This window comes from Egretta garzetta, unplaced genomic scaffold (genome assembly GCF_000687185.1).
Source record: "Egretta garzetta isolate BGI_Z169 unplaced genomic scaffold, ASM68718v1 scaffold617, whole genome shotgun sequence".
NCBI lineage: Eukaryota > Metazoa > Chordata > Aves > Pelecaniformes > Ardeidae > Egretta > Egretta garzetta.
Genome location: NW_009260188.1, coordinates 218,887 through 232,533, shown reverse-complemented (window position 1 = coordinate 232,533; position 13,647 = coordinate 218,887). Strand labels below are relative to the sequence as shown.

Below are 13,647 nucleotides of genomic sequence, written 5' to 3'. Positions count from 1 at the left end.
TTTGCCAGAAGAAAATTATTAATCTGCCTTGTCATACTGTACCACTAGAAAGGCTTGGAGGATTCTTAAGTGTCAGTTATTCTGGAGACCTGGGGGGTTGTTGACATTAATTCTATATTTGGTTTTATAGTGGAGATTTTGCCCACCTATTTAGAAACAAAAAAATCCCAGACTAAGTTGATAAAACTAAAAGTAATTTGGAGAGTTGTCAAAGGTCTTTCCTCCCCCAAATCTGTCAGGTAAATATCTCTGGGGTTAAAACAAAGAAAATAAATTAATCTCCACCTTCTTATTACAATACAAAGTGAGAGAAGCCAGGAAACACAGTGCAAAACCTGATGGTACACAGTGTCCTTAGATCACTTGGCCATTGTTTTCTCTCACAGCAGCACATGTTAATGATACAAAGAAGTTTAATATTTTTTGGCTTTGGCTTTTCATGTCACAACCATAATAAATGTGCACATTATTGTTTGTATTGCCATATCCTTTAGATGCACCGCCAGTTTCTAGAGCCTGTGCATGCATAGCCAAGGACAGGATTTTTCTCACAAGTAGCCTGACTGAATTAAGTTATGCAGAAACATTGCCACACAGATTAAGCTGCAAAGTAGTGTGCCATGGTACAACATGTGTATGGTGCAAAGATGTTGCATGGGTCAAACTTGATTTAAACCTGCAATTCTACTGCAGGAAGACCAAAGCTAATTTGTCCTTTGCTAACAAACTTAATTCTGGTTTTAAAGGGTCTTATATGGGTCTAAGACATCCTTACTTGCATTTAGTTAAAAAAACACCAACAACCTCAAAAACAATAAAATAGAAAATAAAATGTTAAACTCATGAAAACAGGAAGGAAAAAAGAGATTTGGGTTTTTGTTTGTTTTAAGGATTTTGGGCAAGACAGAAAAAATCAAATATGATGAAGAATGAAGAAACGAATTTTAATGTGGACAGTACGCGAGCCTCTCCCTTCTCCCGCTGCCTGCAGCCACTGAGCCCTGTTACAAAGGCACACAGAACAACTCCATTTGGTGAAGAATTCAGACCACACCTCTCACATTTCCGCTATGGCCCTCCTCCTCTTGGAGACATGGAAACATTCCAGGGGTCCTTGGAAGGAGGGTCTCGGAAACGCAAGAGCATGCCAACAAAAATGCCTCCTTCTATCACCCTTGAGGGTTCCTCATTGCCACCAGACAGACCTGAAGATCACAGTGACATAGGCTCTTCCAGTCTCCCCATGGTATTCCAACCACCAACACAGCCAAAGTATAGTTCCCAGATGATTGACCTCTGCAACTTTGGTTTTCAGTTCTACAGAACTCTAGAACACTTTGGAGCCAAGCCTATTAAGCAAGAGCCAGTGAAGCCTAACATGACATGGCCCAGTAGCCCAGCATTCGTGCAGCCTCCTTACCCTTATTATCCTAAAGTCCACCCTGGTTTAATGTTTCCTTTTATTGTGCCACCAAATTTTCATTTCAGGAACCCCTTTCAAATGAAAAGACCTCCAGAGCCACCCTTCAGGAGGGCTGAAGTAAGAGAAAGTGGTGAAAATAAACAGAAAGTGGAAAGAGTAGACGTCAACCTTCAGATAGATGACAGTTACTATGTTGATGTAGGGGGTGAACAGAAACGCTGGCAATGTCCCATGTGTGAGAAGTCCTATACATCCAAGTACAATTTGGTCACCCATATCTTGGGGCACAGTGGCATTAAGCCACATGCTTGCACCCGCTGTGGCAAGCTTTTCAAGCAGCTGAGCCACTTGCACACACATATGTTGACCCACCAGGGCACTCGGCCACACAAGTGCCAGGTGTGCCACAAGGCTTTCACTCAAACCAGTCACCTTAAGAGACACATGATGCAACACAGTGACATCAAGCCTTACAACTGCAGGATCTGTGGGAGAGGTTTTGCCTACCCCAGCGAGCTGAAAGCACATGAGTCTAAGCACGAGAGTGGCCGAGAGAACATTTGTGTGGAGTGTGGTCTGGACTTCCCAACCCTGGCCCAGCTGAAGAGACACTTAACAACCCACCGTGGCCCTATACAGTACAGTTGCACTGAATGTGATAAGACCTTCCAGTACCCGAGTCAGCTGCAAAACCACATGATGAAGCACAAAGACATCCGCCCATACATCTGCACTGAATGCGGCATGGAGTTTGTGCAGCCCCACCATCTCAAACAGCACTCTCTAACTCACAAGGTAAGTCAGCACGGGTTGCGCTCTCACCTTGCATCAGAATGTAGCACAAGGATTGCAGGCTACTAAAGATATGCCCATGTACCTTCTCGGAATGAAGGCAATCAGTCTGTATAGCCTCATGCTGGCCCTTTGCCAGCTGGAGAGTTTTATGTGGAGCATAAAGCCCCGGCAGCACTGGCAATAGTAAAAGCTAGATGTCTCTTGTCAGTCTTAGGGAAGTACACACAAAACCTGCTTTGTTATAAACAGGAATTCCATTTAATCACCTGTATTACTTCCCAAAACTGTATTCACATCTTCTGTGTTTTATCTTCAGAACGACCTTCTGTAACATAACAGAATTTTGTAGAGCTGTATAGCCCCCCCCTGAAATTGTAACAGTAATTTTCTACTGAAACCCAGTTCCATTGCTTTGCTCTCTTGATTGGGAAGTAGGTGGGATTGCAGTAGACTGTATGTATGCAGCAAAAGAAAGTATATTATTACTCATCAGATTTTGAAGAATCATATAATGAGACATTTAGGGGGAAAAAACAACCTAAGAAAAATTCCCCTTTGTGTGTAAGTTATCCAGAATGCCAGTTAATAAAAGCAGACAAGCAGGAACATAATCCCAGCCAATTCATATCAAGTGGCAGTCTTGCCACTGCTGACAGCAATGACAGCAGAGTCAGTTTAGGCTTGGAGCAGGCCTTGGAACACATCCAGAAAGAATGCTTTCAGAAATAGGGAAAATGTAACTGTTCTATTCAAGAATGTCTGAAATTGGCTTATCTACCTGTACAAAAATGTTTTTTAAGACATGTCAAAACCCCACACATTTTAGAAAAATTTGCTTCCAGCTTTGCATATTTTTTCTTTAACACTTGAATTTTAGCTTTTATATGAAAAACATTAAAAATACAGAAAACTGCAACATTTCAGTCTTATAGACACATTTTATTTTAAAAACTAACACCCCCTACTTCCACATTTGCTTTTTCTTCCCTACTACATGATTATAATTTCTGCCCTTTTTGGAGATTCCCTGGTCTTTGGATTTACCATGCAAAATTATACTAATTCAAGACTTGGTAGGTTTTTGTCACAGGAAATGCAATGCCCCTGAGCCTTTAGAGAGCTTCTGCTTTTTTGTCCACAGCTGCAGGTGGATTCAGCTGTGAACATAATTAACAGTACTTAGCTGCCCAAATGCAGCCCCACATCAGGTAGGCAGACACTTAAAGCCATTGTTGGTGTTCATGGTTTTAGCTTTGCAATTAACTGTGAAAACCACTGACTGGCACAAAAGTAGAGATCATTTCAAGTCTTCTTTGTAATGGGGGCCTGCAGGAGGAGTAATTGCTGTCAGCACTTCACTAGTAAGTCCTCATTACCTTCAGCAAGTCATACTCAGACTCTTAAAGTGTTTAGTGGTAAATTAATCAATTTTCAAAACATCTAAATGACTTTTTGAGGAGCTGGCAGTTAGACCCCATGAGTGTGAGCAAGAATATTGAATTATGCATTAGTAAATTGATAAGATGACATGACATGCTAGAAATGCCCTGTAAACACCAGATAAAATGAGAACACTCCATTAGGGTTAGTGCAAGTCCCACTAAGAGTGAACAGCTTTTTCTCTTTATTGAATGTAACATGTATACCCTTATTTGGTGACATTGCTTGACTACTTCTCAGTTACTTCAGATTATTTTCTATAGCTTTTTTAGAAGCCAGTGACGTTAAATTATCAAAGGCAAGCACCACTTTAGTCTCTTAACATGGTTAGGTTTTATTCTTGGTCAGTAAGTGTTCACATTTAACCAGTACTTCACACAAGCAGCAGAGCAAGATAGAGAAGCTCTGCTACTGACTATGTCTCATTGATTTGTAAACTTACTGATGGAAACAAAGCCCATTATTTCATTAATCTTACATTTTGTTTTCCTTCTCTGCTTCTCAGATTCTTGTAAGAATTTGCCAGGAAAAAAATACATAAGTATCTATTACTTAAGCAAATTATGTTAAAAATAAAATAATGTATTACCTACTTCGTTAATGCAGAATGAATAATTCATGTATTGCTGTACTGAAAATTAAAGTATGTAGAAAATTTTCCACCTACAGAATTTTCTGATTTTTTTCTTTTCTTACAGGGTGTGAAAGAGCACAAATGTGGAATTTGTGGCCGGGAGTTTACTCTGCTGGCCAACATGAAACGACATGTCCTGATCCACACCAATATCAGAGCCTATCAATGCCATTTGTGCTTCAAGAGCTTTGTGCAAAAGCAGACTCTCAAGGCCCATATGATTGTTCACTCTGATGTCAAACCCTTTAAATGCAAGGTAAGTGCATCTGGTGGCAGAGGCATTAACCCACTGGCTATTTTTGTGATATTATCATCTTGCAATATGGTAGCGTTAGAAGAACAAGAATTGCTAACACATACTGCAGTTGCACCTAAATTGGCATAAACCAGCCTGCTTTCTTTCTTTATCCAGGTTCTGGTTATGTAGCACCAAATAATGGAGATGAATATCTGTGTTTTAATCCCTTCCCTTTCAATATCAGTAACTTTCATCCTCAAATATTTTTTTTCTGCTTTCTGGGCATTTAAATGCCACAGCAGTTTGAGGACAATAAACATACCTGACATTTGCTTAGTACAGCCATCCAAACAGACGACTAAGTGCTTAAGAGCTTGAAACACTAAGTAAAAACATAGATCAAGTCGTGCACCCCCCAGAGGGCCATGGAAAAGCGACAGCCATGACTTGTCATGGTGATGCTGTGCATCAGTTCAAGGAAGGACTCAAAGAAAGCCACGCAAAATACAGCTGCAGAAGGGATTTGAATGGGCTGACTGTAATTACAACACTGAAATTCAGGGCAGGACATCAGTATCCTAACAAAACAGACTGTGAGACCATCTGGCCTTTTTAGGATCCTGTGCGAATTCCAGTTTGCTGCCTCCCTCCTGCACACTGGAGGCTGACATTCCCTTTCCATCCTCTCTTCTCCTCCTTCCCCATAAACCTCTAAGACTTTGGCTTTCTTGACCATGCTCATCTCTAATACCTTCCTTATGAATTATTCATGTTTATATTCTTACTCAGACTTGCACTTATTGGACACTACATCTGTTCATTTTGCTGCCTATCTCGTTCATTACTGTAATCATACTTTGTGAAGTCAAAGGTTGTAGGTTTTATTCCCACTTTGATCCGCTCTAAGAGGACTATAAATACAGAGTGGGACATATTACCCAGTTCATGCCTATGTAACTGAAGATTGATCTGGGAGCAATTTCTAGAACTCTTTCATCCAACATCTTTTTGGAATTAAATATTTCCTTAAAAGGAAAGTTTCACTGAGAAGCAGAGCTGGAGGAAAAAATTTAAATGAAATTATTTTCTCTTGAAAAATGTAGAACTTCAAAATGTCATAGGAAAATACAGCATTCAGTGACAATTCATTCAGAATGAATCCTTTTGACTTCCTCATTTTGCTTTGATAACTTTGAAACATTTCACTTTGAAAAATTAACAACAAAGTCCTTCAACTTTAGCTTTTTGTTTCATTTTAATGTACGTCCTATTAAAATGTTATTTTGCATACTAGGACTTATATTATTCTGTATTGATAAAATAATTTCTGTTAGTGAAATGCTTGGGTAGTTCCATATCAAGTCTCTGCTGGAGACTCATTCTCTGAGAACACCTGCAAACCTGTCTTTTTGTTCCCAATTGGACAAAGTCCTCCTCTGACCCCTCAAGTTCCAGAAAAGAAACTCAATTGTTTGATCAGCTGTTCTGGATGCAATATCTGGACCCACAGATGTGCAGCTGGAAGTTTGTGTTCAGGTTGGGGTTTGGTGATGACAGACTATTAAAACTTAGTGATGGCAATAGTTTGAACTGGGAACTAGAGTACCACCAGTATGCTTCCCAGCCAGTAACAACAGCACTACAGGAACACCTGTTTTTCTTAGTTTTTTACTTCTCTGTCCCCACCCAATGTTCCTAGGAGGAAAGAGACAAATATGCACAGTGAACTGGTTTCTCCAAGGCGGAAGGGGTATGAATCAACATTGGTGCCCGTGAACAGAGTGGAGATTTGTACGATAAGCAAAGGGAGAATCAGGAATTGCTGTTTGGCGTTAGGAACATCCCCTGCCTCTCTGGCAGAGCCCTTGAAAGACTCGAGCAAGTGTTTCTGGCTGGTATTCAGAGGGTTAAGGCAATGACCAGATAGCAGCCTTTTGGCACCAAGCTCCTCCTCAGCAGAAGGAAGGATATAGCTGTATGAACAGCCTGCTTAACAATGGCTCACATGTCCCCTGGGAACCGCCTGCAAATAGATTTCATCTTGCTTTCTCTTGTACTTTTCAAAGCTTCCTGTTTTCTCACGGTCCTTTTGGACAGTTTACAGTCTTTCTCCCTCTCCCTCTCTCTTTGAGGAAAGGAACACCCTTCTTATGAAGAAAAAAAAAAAAAAGAAGAAGAATGAAAAGGAAAGAGAGCACAGCAGTAGCCTTTCTACTTCACCACATGCAATGGTTTTCTTTACCTTTTTCTCACAGCAAAAGAAAACATGAGGCTTTCCTATGTGTCTAATCACAGCTAAGCACAGAGCATCTGAAGTGAGGGAGTAGCAAATAGTTGTCCCTTCTGTTTCCTCATCCAGCTGCAGCCTGGATCTGTGTTTGATTTTTCTCTGAAGAGTGAACTTCTCTGTAGCGTTTAAAGGCCTGAGACTGTGCTGCCTTGTTTATTTCTGTTAAAAAAACCCAAACCAAACCAAAAACAAAACACCAAAGAGTTCTGAAGGAATTGCATCAACTGGTGCAATAGTGCCAGATCTGACTTGTAGAGGAAGCTTCTATGAAATTTACGGTTGCTTTTAGTGCTGAAGTCAGCAATGTTTCAGGCCTCCAGTAAAGAATGCAATGGAGTTTTCTCCAGCCCAGCCAAATACACTTTGCAGCAGATGTTTTGAACTCCATTTTTTTTCCCATCTAAAATCATGGGTTTAGATCAGGAGTCAAAAGCAGGGAAAATGTGAGTGATAAGTACTTTGGGAATAAACGAAAAAGACTGATGAATCTAGAAGGGCGATACTTCATGTGGTGGCTTAGGAAGACAAAATCTAGTGTTGAACTAATTCAGCTTTTCTAGCAAACTGCACTGAAGTCCATTTCACCAGCCAGTGCAACAAACTGTGTTCAGCAGACTTGCAGCTGAGGTCTTTCTCTTCAGGGCTTAAATTTTATTTTGTCTAAAGTAGACAGCCTAACAAAAGGTCCACAAGTAAACCATGTTGCTCCTGCTATCCCAAGATTGCTTGCATGAGCTTTGCATTTCCCTGAAGGTGCTCTGTGATAACTTCTGCTGGAGCTCCTTCCCATGTAACAGGCTCAGGGTCATCTTTCATACCCTGCTCATCAGTGTTCACACCCCTGCCCTGTCACAGAGAAAGAAAATCTTGTACACCTCCCTATTTTGGCCTGCAGATTCAGGCTGTTCTTTTAAGCACTGGCTGTGAACCCCAGCTAGCTCTGAGTTGCCGTCTTCCAGCATGTCAGCCCCAAACTTGCTCCCTTTGCCCTCTAGGTCATGGACATTCATCTGAAATTCATCTTGTGCCTTTTGAAAAGGGTAGGTTACCTGGAGACCATGCCACACAGAACCATCGTTCCAAAAACCAATTTTCATATCTGCGTTTCTTTCATTTTCCTGCCACACCTCTCCACTCCAGTACCATTTCCTCATGTCCCCAGAGGACATTTCAGGACAAGAACACATTACACATCCCTAAGACTGCACATGACTTTGGGAAATGGAAAACCTACACCCTTTATTCAGAGACACAAAACTGTTAGACTGTAAGCAACCATCCTTTAAGAAATGTCCTGTCTTTTCATTATGAAGAAAGAGAAAGAAATGTTGCCTTGACAGAAGCAAAATGAATGCTCCTACTAAATCCATTTTAATACTTAATGCCTTGTAAAGATATAGATTTGCATGAAGTACTCTAGCCACTCACCTCTTCAACCTGATTTTCCTTGATTATCAGTTTAGGTAGAGAAGTAAAGACCTAGCTATCAGAAAGCAAAAGCTGGTGAGAGCACAGGTCAGCCACAATACAAGCAGATAACCAGAAGACTTCTGCTAAGAGCCATTAGAGAGGTATTATTATTGGCATTCTTGTAGCCAGAGAAATATTGACATGTCAAGACATAATCAGCTGCTGTTCTTCCTTGCAAATTTTCTGTGCTCATTAGTGCTCCTTCTCCTGTTTCCTCCAGCACTTTCAGAGTGGTTTTTTGGTGCATTAATTTCCCTGAATATAAATCATCCGATATACCAGCTTTCTTTGACTGCAAAGAAGAGGCAGTCCTCTTTCCTAAGTGGATGGATGACCCTTGGAAAAAGATATCTTACTTTTACAAAATAATAACTTATTCTCAATGACTAGCCTTCTGCCTCTCCCTCCCCCTCCCCCTTCCCATCTTGGTAAACACTTTGCTGGTAAATTTATTTGCTAGAATGTTCATTTTAGCAAAATCACATAGAGCAAATCATTGAAGACAACATATGCAGTTGAAGCAAGTATTTTTTTAAAAGCAAGTGAAAATTTCCAGTCTCTTTCTTTTTGCAGCATTGACTCAGCTCTAGTTTTTATTTAAAAACAATACCACTGCAAATTTTTCTATTAACAAACTACTTCCATTTTCCCCTCAAGAGATGGTTTAAAATGCAAAGAATACAGTATTATTTCACCAAGGTCATTCCACTGTCTACATTTCATCCAGATATTCCAGGTGATGGTTTTGTGAATTTGAACCAAAAAATACAGCAGCAGATCATCTGTACTACAAAAACAAATTAAATCAGTAGTCAGATTAGACCAAAAATTTGGTGGCACCTCAGTAGTTTCTTTTTAGTAATTTTCTCCCCGATGAGCATGCTGCTTGATGGAAGTTTCAGTTACTCAGTAATGGCAAGTCTGGCTCATATAGTAATTAAGATCGTAACAAAAAAAATTATCTCATGGTAAAAGCATTTGTAGAAAGCAAGTAGAAAGCAAGCACAGAAGCTTGCAGAGGGTGGAAATAGCCACTTGAATGTGAATAAAATTATAAATCCTGGTAAGGGAAGACCAGAAGACAAGTTAAGACTGGAAGCTTGTAATAATGATGTCAAACTCTCATGTCTTGAGAATACATTCGATTTATAAGGGACCAGACAACAAAAGGACCCATCTAGATAAACAACAATGAAAAAAAAAAACCCTTATTGTTTCATCAAAGGGAAACTTGCGCGATCAATAGCTTGAGCTGGCAGGAACATGCTTCAGGGAAAGCTGAGTCATTCTTGCAGCCCCATGACTGTTTAAATTCCAGCTTAGTCACCAGAGACACCAAAACACAGAAGTTGGTAAACAGAAGTTAAGAGGATCAGAGAAAAATGGGGGAGCAAGAAACAAAGAAAAAAAGGAATTGCTTCTTCTAGCTTTAAGCAAAATTTGCAGCCTTTTCATTTCCACTTAAGGAGAAGTAATACTCTGCTTGACTGTTTCACAGAAACCCTTCATTGGTTTTATTTTGTATCTCCATCTCTGCCTGGCGTTGTTCTTGATTAAAGGCTAGATTTATAAACTACAAACAAAATGGTTCATCAGGGCAGAAAGTTATACTTTGAATTTCATTCAGGTTAAGAGCCTTCCAGGTTATGCACTTAAGCCTCTCCCCTCCTTACAACAACATTCCCTGCTTTTGGGGAATCTTTGACTGTGTGTCCTACTCACCAAATTTAAAAAATGACAGCAGTGCAGAAGGCCCTAGATAGAGCAGACTCAATTACATATTCTTGTCTGTTTTTTGCCTGTATCCTTGTAAAAAAAATTGCAGCCAGAAGCTGCCAGGGCTCAGGCTGAGATGGGTAGGTCCTATTTCCTTTTAAAATCTTCTCCATGGAGTACCCCTTTGAACTAATAATTTTAATTTTTACTGTTTTTACAGCTGTGTGGAAAGGAATTCAACAGAATGCACAATTTAATGGGACACATGCACTTGCACTCGGACAGTAAGCCTTTCAAGTGCCTCTACTGTCCCAGCAAATTCACCCTGAAGGGAAACCTAACCAGGCACATGAAGGTCAAACATGGGGTCATGGAAAGAGGATTTCATTCTCAAGGTAATATTTTCCAGCAAGGTTACTCTCTGAGAGATTTGAAGATATGTATTGGTAAACCCAAATGGGCTTTTTACCACAGATCCACAACCTTGTACCATAGATCCAATGCTATTGGAAGAGATTGAATTCCATACCTTGGGAGTTTGTTACTAACTACCTATATTACTGCAGGGCTACAGATCAGAGATCCTCAAGGTAGTGACACTTGTTCTCAGAGACCTTTCAAACTAGATAGCTAATGACACAGAAGTACAGACCAAGATGGAGGAGTAGATGGAGACAAAATGAGACACTAGTTATGAGCACAAAGAAAATAATTTTAGTACACTAAGTTGCTGTTAGGTGTTAGGGAGAATACAGTCAGTAGTGTAAGAGCAGAAGATTTATCAAGCTATACCAAACATTCATGTACTTAAGCCCAGGGCTCCCCATCCATCACTGGGAGAAGGTGCAATATCCACATTACCACAGAGCTTCTTCCAGCTTGTGGGTACCCCAAGACACAAATGAGTGAGCCTTAGTGAGGCTGTGGCAAATCTAGTTGACCAGGGGAATGATTGGATGACATGATCTTCCTGACTGAAGGTGTAGTTCCATTAATTTTTAATAAATGTTACCGTTTGAAGGGGTTTGATTCACAGAGGCTGACAGACCACAACCTAGCAGCCATGGACAAGAAGATACTTTTCCCCAGACACATCTGCTTAGGAGTTTATAGTTTTTTCCTCGTGTTTGAGGCATGTCATAAATCATAAATTCATTCAAAGCTGACAGAAGCAAAAAAATCTAAAAAAAATTATGGTTCTTGCTCACCACTTTTTGGATTCCAGTCTGGAATGGGAATGGAAGCCTGAATGACTCTATGTCCAGGACCCTGGGTTATTCTGTACCATGTTGACATAGATGATGTTAGGCAAAGGCCATAGGCTCAAGACTCAGTTCACAAAGAAACATGTGAACAGGAGGAGACACTCCTCCCTCATCTCAAAGTATATGGATTTTTGACTATCCAGGATATCCTGCAAAACATTTCTACCTTCCACCTACCACCCACCTTCCTAAAGTCAGCCTCATGTATGCACACATGCCAGTGCTACCTAAAGAAGTGGTGGACTTAGGGAGGATTGTTTAGAGAGTTTAGGTATCCAAGACATTTTGTTTGTTAAGACTTTCTGGATAAATAATTCTTTCATGGGTAAGATTTCTCAGTGTTCCTCAAATTCAAGATTTAGGGCAGCCTAGCACATATGTAAAACACATACTCTAATGACATTTGGCATAAAATTTACAAAGATCCTAACAGGTAATGAAATAAATGTCTCCCCCCATTCTCCACCCCTGCCCTGTAAATATTCTACAGCACTTGCTAGTTACACAATTACTTGAAATTGAAGATAGCCTAAGAGTTTTTCAGTGTACAGAGATTCTTCAGCCCTTGAAGCTTATCAGACACAGGACAATTTGTAAGGGCTGCCAGCTGCTCACGAACCATTTTAACAAATACAACCTGTTGCAAAGTAGCTGCTGGATTTAGCAAGAATGCATAGATCCTGCAGAAAATGGATTCAATTATTGAGGGGAAAAAACCAAACCAAACCAAGTAAAATAGTGGCTTTTGTAGATATTTGCTATTGGGTGAAATCCTAACCCCAGTATTGCTCTTTTAATTAAAATAGGCTATGTCTTCAGTGTCTGGATCTTCTTCTGTGCATCCTGATGCTAAGAGTGTGTTTGAGTCCACAGATGCCTCCTGGATAATATCTGGATTTCCAGAAAGACAGGAGACACTGACAAATATTAAGACAAATCAGATCCAGGACTACACCCAGATTATACTGCACCACTCAAAATCATCATGTGTTTATAATGGTTTCCTCAAGCTGAAACACTATCTAGTGCATAGAGCTTTTCAGTGGCGTAAGTGTCTTCTCAGTGAATGAAAGAGAAAAAATTAAGGAGAGTGGAGGTCGTAGACCACTGCAGCTTGATTGTCTTTTCATTTTTAAAGTAGTAACTTTGAAGCAGATTATCCATAGAAAAAACACATTAACATGTTTTTAATCTCTTCCACTCCTCTGGGAAAAAAAAAAATTGTACAAAACCTGGGACTTCGATTATGGCCTGTGATGCTTTAGATCAGTTTTCATTAAAAAAAATAGGAAGGAGCAAGTGGGTAGGTTCGCTGGCCAAAATAGTTTACAAGAGGCCAGGCTACTTCACTTTCGTTCCTAGCTCCCTCATCAAGTGTCTGGCATGTACAGCCCTATGTTTTGTGTGTCCTAACCTGGCTGTGAAATGTGTACAGAAACACTTCTTTTAATAGCATCTCAAAATAGATGCCATGAGATGTAAACAATAAAGTATTTGGAGTGGAAGAAAAAGGTAAAGTATGAAATGGAAGGCCACCTCAAGTTTTGCTTTTTAACCACGCATCATGTAGTAAAATTTCCTGTATATAAATTATTCCTTTTCTCCTCCCCTCAAACCACTACAAGGTTTTGGAAGAGGAAGAATTGCTCTGTCCCAGACAAATGTCTTGAGAAGCTTGGAACAGGAAGAGCCCTTTGATCTTTCCCAGAAAAGCCAAGGGAAGGGAGCCTCATTTCATTCAGATGGTGAGAGTGCCAAGGGAAGCTCATGCCAGGAAGAAGAGGAAGACAACTGCTATGAGGCAGAGCGGTACAGCCCTGCCATGTACCACCCTGATGATGATGACGACAAGATGTACTTGGCCCAAGATCTGTCTGGCAAACCTGAATGCATGATGAAGAACTTCAGAGAGCCCTACTGCAATGAGAAGGAAGAAGTTGTAAGTGAGGGAGGACTGGAGAAGAGAATAGAAAATGCAGACAAACAGGAGAGCCAAGGAGAGAGAGACCTTGCAAACAACAAAGAACACCTCAACTTCAGATCCTTTGAAAAGGCCAGACTTGGCCACTCTCTCTCTGATTACTTGTATTTCAAGCACAGGAACAAGAGTTTGAAAGAATTGCTGGAAAGAAAAATGGAAAAACAAACAATGCTTATAGGCCTTTAAAATGGACATTTTAAACCAGCTAGAAAATGGGGATCAGATAGCTTTGAACATGAACTGTAATTTACCAAAGCTTGGAAGTTTGTAGCAGTCTTTAGAAATCAACAATCCAAATTAATAAAAATAATTTAAGGTAAAATACATACATTAAAAGAAAAAAGCAGTCCAAGGTCACCAAGAAATTCAATAGATACTGAACAATAACATTTTTA

The 13,647-nt window shown here is 40.1% G+C and overlaps 1 protein-coding gene across 1 annotated transcript; it reads left to right on the top strand.

Annotated features, from left to right (window-relative positions):
* The first annotated feature begins 907 nt into the window (after positions 1-907).
* Positions 908-13,438, top strand: ZNF366 (zinc finger protein 366). The gene is made up of 4 exons (XM_035897521.1): positions 908-2,218; positions 4,357-4,548; positions 10,227-10,401; positions 12,897-13,438. Exons 1-4 carry the CDS (start codon positions 920-922, stop codon positions 13,436-13,438), a joined length of 2,208 nt encoding a protein of 735 aa, XP_035753414.1. The 5' UTR covers positions 908-919.
* Positions 13,439-13,647: the final 209 nt, after the last annotated feature.

What these genes read in the sequence shown, in the direction of transcription:
- ZNF366 (XM_035897521.1), top strand. Translation starts at nt 920, where the DNA reads ATGATGAAGAATGAAGAAACGAATTTTAATGTGGACAGTACGCGAGCC. An exon ending in AGCACTCTCTAACTCACAAG is followed by an intron (nt 2,219 to 4,356) that starts GTAAGTCAGCAC and finishes CTTTTCTTACAG; the next exon opens with GGTGTGAAAGAGCACAAATG. An exon ending in TCAAACCCTTTAAATGCAAG is followed by an intron (nt 4,549 to 10,226) that starts GTAAGTGCATCT and finishes CTGTTTTTACAG; the next exon opens with CTGTGTGGAAAGGAATTCAA.